At 57.2% G+C, this 8,537-nt stretch overlaps 1 protein-coding gene across 4 annotated transcripts in view; it reads left to right on the forward strand.

The window, feature by feature from the left end:
* The window catches only part of mvb12a (multivesicular body subunit 12A), a 61,509-nt gene that overhangs the window by 45,700 nt on the left and 7,272 nt on the right, over positions 1-8,537 (forward strand). For all 4 annotated transcript variants that reach the window (XM_070867375.1, XM_070867374.1, XM_070867376.1 and 1 more), the window contains exon 7: positions 3,625-3,731. In XM_070867375.1, the coding sequence (XP_070723476.1) occupies positions 3,625-3,731 (107 nt within the window). The remainder of the gene's footprint in view (positions 1-3,624; positions 3,732-8,537) is intronic.

The raw sequence follows: 8,537 nt of genomic DNA on the forward strand, positions 1-8,537 counted from the left end.
ATCACGGCTGACAGTTCACCTCAGTACCCCTTTCCTGTTTTCTCTCCATACCCCTTGATCCCTTTAGCCGTAAGGGCCATATCTAACTCCCTCTTGAATATATCCAATGAACTGGCATCAGCAACTCTCTGCGGTAGGGAATTCCACATGTTAACAATTCTGAGTGAAGAAGTTTCTCCTCATCTCAGTCCTAAATGGCTTACCCCTTATCCTTAGACTATGTCCCCTGGTTCTGGACTTCCCCAACATTGGGAATATTCTTCCTGCATCTAACCTGTCCAGACCCGTCAAAATTTTATATGTTCCTATGAGATCCCCTCTCATCCTTCTAAACTCCAGTGAATACAGGCGCAGTCGATCCAATCTCTCTTCATATGTCAGGCCTGCCCTCCCGGGAATCAATCTGGTGAACCTTCGCTCCACTCCCTCAATAGCAAGAATGTCCTTCCTCAGATTAGGAGACCAGAACTGAACACAATATTCCAGGTGAGGCCTCACCAAGGCCCTGTACAACTGCAGCAAGACCTCCCTGCTCCTATACTCCAATCCCCTAGCTATGAAGGCCAACATACCATTTGCCGCCTTCACCGCCTGCTGTACCTGCATGCCAACTTTCAATGACTGATGTACCATGACACCCAAGTCTCGTTGCACCTCCCCTTTTCCTAATCTGCCGCCATTCAGATAATCTGCCTTCGTGTTTTTGCCATCAAAGTGGATAACCTCACATTTATCCACATTATACTGCATCTGCCATGCATTTGCCCACTCACCTAACCTGTCCAAGTCACCCTGCAGCCTCTTAGCGTCCTCCTCACAGCTCACACCGCCACCCAGCTTAGTGTCATCTACAAACTCGGGGATAGTACACTCAATTCCTTCATCGAAATCATTAATGTATATTGTAAATAGCTGGGGTCCCAGCACTGAGCCCTGCGGCACCCCTGCCGTTCTGAAAAGGACCTGTTTATCCCGACTCTCTGCTTCCTGTCTGCCAACCAATTCTCTATCCAAGTCAGTACGTTACCCCCAATACCATGCGCTTTAATTTTGCACACCAATCTCTTATGTGGGACCTTGTCAAAAGCCTTTTGAAAGTCCAAATACACCACATCCACTGGTTCTCCCTTGTCCACTCTACTAGTTACATCCTCAAAAAATTCCAGAAGATTTATCAAGCATGATTTCCCTTTCATAAAACCATGCTGACTTGGACCGATCCTGTCACTGCTTTCCAAATGCGCTGCTATTTCATCTTTAATAATTGATTCCAACATTTTCCCCACTACTGATGTCAAGCTAACCAGTCTATAATTACCCATTTTCTCTCTCCCTCCTTTTTTAAAAAGTGATGTTACATTAAGCTACCCTCCAGTCCATAGGAACTGATCCCGAGTTGATAGACTGTTGCAAAATGATCACCAATGCATCCTCTATTTCTAGGGCCATTTCCTTAAGTACTCTGGGATGCAGACTATCGGGCCCCGGGGATTTATCGGCCCTCAATCCCATCAATTTCCTTAACACAATTTCCCGCCTAATAAGGATTTCCTTCAGTTCCTCCTTCTCACTAGACCCTCGATCCCCTAGTATTTCCGGAAGGTTATTTGTGTTTTCCTTCGTGAAGACAGAACCAAAGTATTTGTGTAACTGGTCTGCCATTTCTTTGTTCCCTATTTATAAATTCACCTGAATCTGACTGCAAGGGACCTACATTTGTCTTCACTAATCTTTTTCTCTTCACATATCTATAGAAGCTTTTGCAGTCAGTTTTTATGTTTCCAGCAAGCTTCCTCTCGTACTCTATTTTCCCCCTCCTAATTAAACCCTTTGTCCTCCTCTGCTGAATAATAAAATTCTCCCAGTCCTCAGGTTTGCTGCTTTTTCTGGCCAATCCTCTTCCTTGGATTTAACACTATCCTTAATTCCCTTGTTAGCCACGGTTGAGCCACCTTCCCCGTTTTATTTTTACTCCAGACAGGGATGTACAATTGTTGAAATTCATCCATGTGATCTTTAAATATTTGCCATTGCCTATCCACCATCAACCCTTTAAGAATCACTCGGCAGTCTATTCTAGCCAATTCATGTCTCATACCATCGAAGTTACCTTTCCTTAAGTTCAGGACTTTCGTCTCTGAATTAACTGTGTCACTTTCCATCTTAATAAAAAATTCTACCATATTATGGTCACTCTTCCCCAAGGGGCCTCGCACAACAGGATTGCTAGTTAGTCCTTTCTCATTATACATCACCCAGTCTAGGATGGACAGCCCTCTAGTTGGTTCCTCGACCTACTGATCTAGAAAACCATCCCTAACAAACTCCAGGAAATCCTCCTCCACCGCATTGCTACCAGTTTGGTTAGCCCAATCAATATGTAGATTAAAGTTGCCCATGATAACAGCTGTACCTTTATTGCACACATCCCTAATTTTTTGTTTGATGCTGTCCCCAACCTCACTAATACTGTTTGGTGGTCTGTTCACAACTCCCACTAGCATTTTCTGTCTTTTGGTATTCCGTAGCTCCACCCATACCGATTCCACATCATCCAAGCTAATGTCCTTCCTTACTATTGCATTAATTTCTTCTTTAACCAGCAACGCTATCCCACCTCCTTTTCCTTTCTGTCTATCCTTCCTGAGTGTTGAATACCCCAGATGTTGAGTTCCCAGCCTTAGTCCCCCTGGAGCCATGTCTCTGATGCCAATTACATCATATCCGTTAAAAGCCATCTGCGCAGTTAATTATATTACGAATACACCTTGTGTTGAAGCACAGAGCCTTCAGGCTTGTCTTTTTAACACACTTTTCCCCTTTAGAATTTTGCTGTAATGTGGACTGGCATAAAGCGCGAGAAAGTATTTGGGACGAAAATTGCAGCTGGAGACTTCCTTTGTACGAACGCATCTGACCTGGAAAAAAAATCTACGAAAATACCTGTTGGTCCCGGAGGGACGTAGGATTCTAGTCTGAGGCCTTCATTCTCTGTGCAGTGTACAGGAAGATGTCTTCCACATACATAAGTCTAGATTGTAGTCATTTGGGCCTGGATCACTGTGGAGTTATTCTTGTTGATACTGGGAGCTCTGTTTGTATGGGCTTCCATTGCTATGAATGAGAATACCCACCGAAACACAGCACAATAAATTAAAAAAACACTTCACACATTTAAAATTAATTGAAATTAAATGTTATAGAAAAATATATATTTTTTGTAATTTTTTTTGTAACGTGTTTTAATAGTTAAAAAATAAACTCACCTTAATGGACAGGATTTTGAATATAAAAATGAGTGGTTAAATTAAATGTTTCGATGTTTTAAAAGTGTTACGCTGGTAAAGATAGACTATACGCCTGCTTTTACCAGGCGTAAAAGTTTGAAGGACATTAGCTGGGCAAGATATGGGCCAATAGCCCAATCTCACCCCTGCGGATGTCCTTCCTGCGGGGATGCGTAGAATCTGTCTGAAGAAATGTTGACAGATTGGAAAAGCCGGTTGTCGGCGCATGCCCATCGCGCCCAGAGAAAGTTTTGCGAGGCCTCTTAAGCTGCACCCGGAGAGGCTGCAGTTTTAGGCCCATTGTGGTTAAAACTACATTTGAATCTCTCACTTGCAGCAAAAGGCAAGAGCTTGATGTACCTCCAGCCCGACTCAGCGCGAGGCGCTCGAATCTGCAGCCCAAAGATGCTGTGTACAACACGGAGAATATCTACGGGATCTCGGGTAAGGGCCCGAACACCCCCCCCCCCCCCCCCCCCCCCAACTGACCCATAGACCCCACTGGCGCTCAACCCATTCCTTTCCCCGCTTGCAAGCCCCTGAATAAGGGGCAGTCTCTCTCGTATGTCACCTGTGGCTCAGTGGGGTACCACCCTCGCTTCTGAATCAGAAGGTTGTGAGTTCAAGTCTCACTCCAGGGACTTGAGCACCAAATCTGGGCTGTCACTCCCACTGAGGGAGCGCTGCACTGTTGGAGGTGCCGTCTTTCGAATTAGATGTTAAACTGAGTCCCCGTATGCTCTCTCAGGTGGACGTGATAGATCCCATAGCACTATTTCGAAGAAGAGCAGGGGAGTTCTCCCCAGTGTCCTGGGGCCAATATTTATCTCTCGATCAATATAACAAGAAACAGATTATCTGGTCATTATCACAATGCTGTTTGTGGGAGCTTGCTGTGCGCAAATTGGCTGCCATGTTTCCCACATTACAACAGTGACTACATTCCAAAAGTACTTCATTGGCTGTAAAGCGCTTTGAGATGTCCGATGGTTGTGAAAGGCACTATATAAATGCAGGTCTTTCTTTATAAACACCAAAGGGCGAGACAACTTTACGCCTGGTGATTTTTATTCAATTCAGTTAAAACCGGAGCATCGAAATGATAAGTAAAATCAAGCTCTGTTGGCATCATCTATCTGGTGTGCAAGAGCTAAAAGAACTCACCGCCAATGTTCCCTCTAGTTTTGCTTGGCTCTGTGCGGCCACTTTAAGGGACTCTGCAGGCTATTCGAAATAACGCGCACATGCTGAAAAGCCGACTGCAGGGGTTCCCTGGAGCTTGCGGGGAACATTGTTCACTGCACTTAAGGTTGAGTTCCTTTGTGATGCTCTCTGTCCATCCCCCTGCCAACCAGCGATGCACTTTTAACTGCATTTAATTCCCCATCAGTGTTACACAGCTCAAAATGCTCCCTCCAGACCCAATCGTGTTTGGGAAGACTGAATCTATAATTGTAATGCTGCAAGTTTTTCCACACAGGACATGGAATAATAATTTTGTACGTCCACCATTACACTTCACTGAAATTCACTACCCGTCACGGTTAGACACGAGAGCCCAAACAGACACCCATCCCAGTTTTCAGCGCTTAACTATTGGATTTAATATGCTGGCAACCAATGATTAGATCGTCTCAATCCAGTCCTTCATAGGCACCAACTAATGTGGGAAATCGAAGTGCCAGACTGTTGTACCGTAGAACCACACAATCGTACAGCACGGAAGGAGGCCATTTCGGCCCATCGAGTCCGCGCCGGCCAAGAGCTATCCAGCCTAATCCCACTTTCCATCCCAGTCTCTCTCTTCCTGCCTCGCTCTGCCCCTCCCCCGTCCCCTCCTCGCTCTGCCCCTCCCCCTCCCCTCCTCGCTCTGTCCCTCCCCCTCCCCTCCTCGCTCTGTCCCTCCCCCTCCCCTCCTCGCTCTGTCCCTCCCCCTCCCCTCCTCGCTCTGTCCCTCCCCCTCCCCTCCTCGCTCTGTCCCTCCCCCTCCCCTCCTCGCTCTGTCCCTCCCCCTCCCCTCCTCGCTCTGTCCCTCCCCCTCCCCTCCTCGCTCTGTCCCTCCCCCTCCCCTCCTCGCTCTGTCCCTCCCCCTCCCCTCCTCGCTCTGTCCCTCCCCCTCCCCTCCTCGCTCTGTCCCTCCCCCTCCCCTCCTCGCTCTGTCCCTCCCCCTCCCCTCCTCGCTCTGTCCCTCCCCCTCCCCTCCTCGCTCTGTCCCTCCCCCTCCCCTCCTCGCTCTGTCCCTCCCCCTCCCCTCCTCGCTCTGTCCCTCCCCCTCCCCTCCTCGCTCTGTCCCTCCCCCTCCCCTCCTCGCTCTGTCCCTCCCCCTCCCCTCCTCGCTCTGTCCCTCCCCCTCCCCTCCTCGCTCTGTCCCTCCCCCTCCCCTCCTCGCTCTGTCCCTCCCCCTCCCCTCCTCGCTCTGTCCCTCCCCCTCCCCTCCTCGCTCTGTCCCTCCCCCTCCCCTCCTCGCTCTGTCCCTCCCCCTCCCCTCCTCGCTCTGTCCCTCCCCCTCCCCTCCTCGCTCTGTCCCTCCCCTCCCCTCCTCGCTCTGCCCCTCCCCTCCCCTCCTCGCTCTGCCCCTCCCCCTCCCCTCCTCGCTCTGCCCCTCCCCCTCCCCTCCTCGCTCTGCCCCTCCCCCTCCCCTCCTCGCTCTGCCCCTCCCCCTCCCCTCCTCGCTCTGCCCCTCCCCCTCCCCTCCTCGCTCTGCCCCTCCCCCTCCCCTCCTCGCTCTGCCCCTCCCCCTCCCCTCCTCGCTCTGCCCCTCCCCCTCCCCTCCTCGCTCTGCCCCTCCCCTCCCTCCTCGCTCTGCCCCTCCCCTCCCCTCCTCGCTCTGCCCCTCCCCTCCTCGCTCTGCCCCTCCCCTCCTCGCTCTGCCCCTCCCCTCCTCGCTCTGCCCCTCCCCTCCTCGCTCTGCCCCTCCCCTCCTCGCTCTGCCCCTCCCCTCCTCGCTCTGCCCCTCCCCTCCTCGCTCTGCCCCTCCCCTCCTCGCTCTGCCCCTCCCCTCCTCGCTCTGCCCCTCCCCTCCTCGCTCTGCCCCTCCCCTCCTCGCTCTGCCCCTCCCCTCCTCGCTCTGCCCCTCCCCTCCTCGCTCTGCCCCTCCCCTCCTCGCTCTGCCCCTCCCCTCCTCGCTCTGCCCCTCCCCTCCTCGCTCTGCCCCTCCCCTCCTCGCTCTGCCCCTCCCCTCCTCGCTCTGCCCCTCCCCTCCTCGCTCTGCCCCTCCCCTCCTCGCTCTGCCCCTCCCCTCCTCGCTCTGCCCCTCCCCTCCTCGCTCTGCCCCTCCCCTCCTCGCTCTGCCCCTCCCCTCCTCGCTCTGGCCCCTCCCCTCCTCGCTCTGCCCCTCCCTCCTCGCTCTGCCCCTCCCCTCCTCGCTCTGTCCTCCCCTCCTCGCTCTGCCCCTCCCCTCCTCGCTCTGCCCCTCCCCTCCTCGCTCTGCCCCTCCCCTCCTCGCTCTGCCCCTCCCCTCCTCGCTCTGCCCCTCCCCTCCTCGCTCTGCCCCTCCCCTCCTCGCTCTGCCCCTCCCCTCCTCGCTCTGCCCCTCCCCTCCTCGCTCTGCCCCTCCCCTCCTCGCTCTGCCCCTCCCCTCCTCGCTCTGCCCCTCCCTCCTCGCTCTGCCCCTCCCCTCCTCGCTCTGCCCCTCCCCTCCTCGCTCTGCCCCTCCCCTCCTCGCTCTGCCCCTCCCCTCCTCGCTCTGCCCCTCCCCTCCTCGCTCTGCCCCTCCCCTCCTCGCTCTGCCCCTCCCCTCCTCGCTCTGCCCCTCCCCTCCTCGCTCTGCCCCTCCCCTCCTCGCTCTGCCCCTCCCCTCCTCGCTCTGCCCCTCCCCTCCTCGCTCTGCCCCTCCCCTCCTCGCTCTGCCCCTCCCCTCCTCGCTCTGCCCCTCCCCTCCTCGCTCTGCCCCTCCCCTCCTCGCTCTGCCCCTCCCCTCCTCGCTCTGCCCCTCCCCTCCTCGCTCTGCCCCTCCCCTCCTCGCTCTGCCCCTCCCCTCCTCGCTCTGCCCCTCCCCTCCTCGCTCTGCCCCTCCCCTCCTCGCTCTGCCCCTCCCCTCCTCGCTCTGCCCCTCCCCTCCTCGCTCTGCCCCTCCCCTCCTCGCTCTGCCCTCCCCTCCTCGCTCTGCCCCTCCCCTCCTCGCTCTGCCCCTCCCCTCCTCGCTCTGCCCCTCCCCTCCTCGCTCTGCCCCTCCCCTCCTCGCTCTGCCCCTCCCCTCCTCGCTCTGCCCCTCCCCTCCTCGCTCTGCCCCTCCCCTCCTCGCTCTGCCCCTCCCCTCCTCGCTCTGCCCCTCCCCTCCTCGCTCTGCCCCTCCCCTCCTCGCTCTGCCCCTCCCCTCCTCGCTCTGCCCCTCCCCTCCTCGCTCTGCCCCTCCCCTCCTCGCTCTGCCCCTCCCCTCCTCGCTCTGCCCCTCCCCTCCTCGCTCTGCCCCTCCCCTCCTCGCTCTGCCCCTCCCCTCCTCGCTCTGCCCCTCCCCTCCTCGCTCTGCCCCTCCCCTCCTCGCTCTGCCCCTCCCCTCCTCGCTCTGCCCCTCCCCTCCTCGCTCTGCCCCTCCCCTCCTCGCTCTGCCCCTCCCCTCCTCGCTCTGCCCCTCCCCTCCCCCTCGCTCTGCCCCTCCCCTCCTCGCTCTGCCCCTCCCCTCCTCGCTCTGCCCCTCCCCTCCTCGCTCTGCCCCTCCCCTCCTCGCTCTGCCCCTCCCCCTCCTCGCTCTGCCCCTCCCCTCCTCGCTCTGCCCCTCCCCTCCTCGCTCTGCCCCTCCCCTCCTCGCTCTGCCCCTCCCCCGTCCCCCTCCTCGCTCTGCCCCTCCCCGTCCCCTCCCCGCTCTGCCCCTCCCCGTCCCCTCCCCGCTCTGCCCCTCCCCGTCCCCTCCCCTCCCCCGCCCTCTCTGCCCCTCCCCCGTCCCCTCATCGCTCTGCCCCTCCCCCGTCCCCTCCTCGCTCTGCCCCTCCCCCGTCCCCTCCTCGCTCTGCCCCTCCCCCGTCCCCTCCTCGCTCTGCCCCTCCCCCGTCCCCTCCTCGCTCTGCCCCTCCCCCGTCCCCTCCTCGCTCTGCCCCTCCCCGTCCCCTCCCCGCTCTGCCCCTCCCCCGTCCCCTCCCCGCTCTGCCCCTCCCCGTCCCCTCCCCGCTCTGCCCCTCCCCGTCCCCTCCCCTCCCCCGCCCTCTCTGCCCCTCCCCCGTCCCCTCCTCGCTCTGCCCCTCCCCCTCCCCCTCCCCGCTCTGCCCCTCCCCGTCCCCTCCCCTCCACCGCCCTCTCTGCCCCTCCCCCGTCCCC

The sequence above is a fragment of the Pristiophorus japonicus genome, chromosome 24, assembly GCF_044704955.1.
Source record: "Pristiophorus japonicus isolate sPriJap1 chromosome 24, sPriJap1.hap1, whole genome shotgun sequence".
NCBI lineage: Eukaryota > Metazoa > Chordata > Chondrichthyes > Pristiophoridae > Pristiophorus > Pristiophorus japonicus.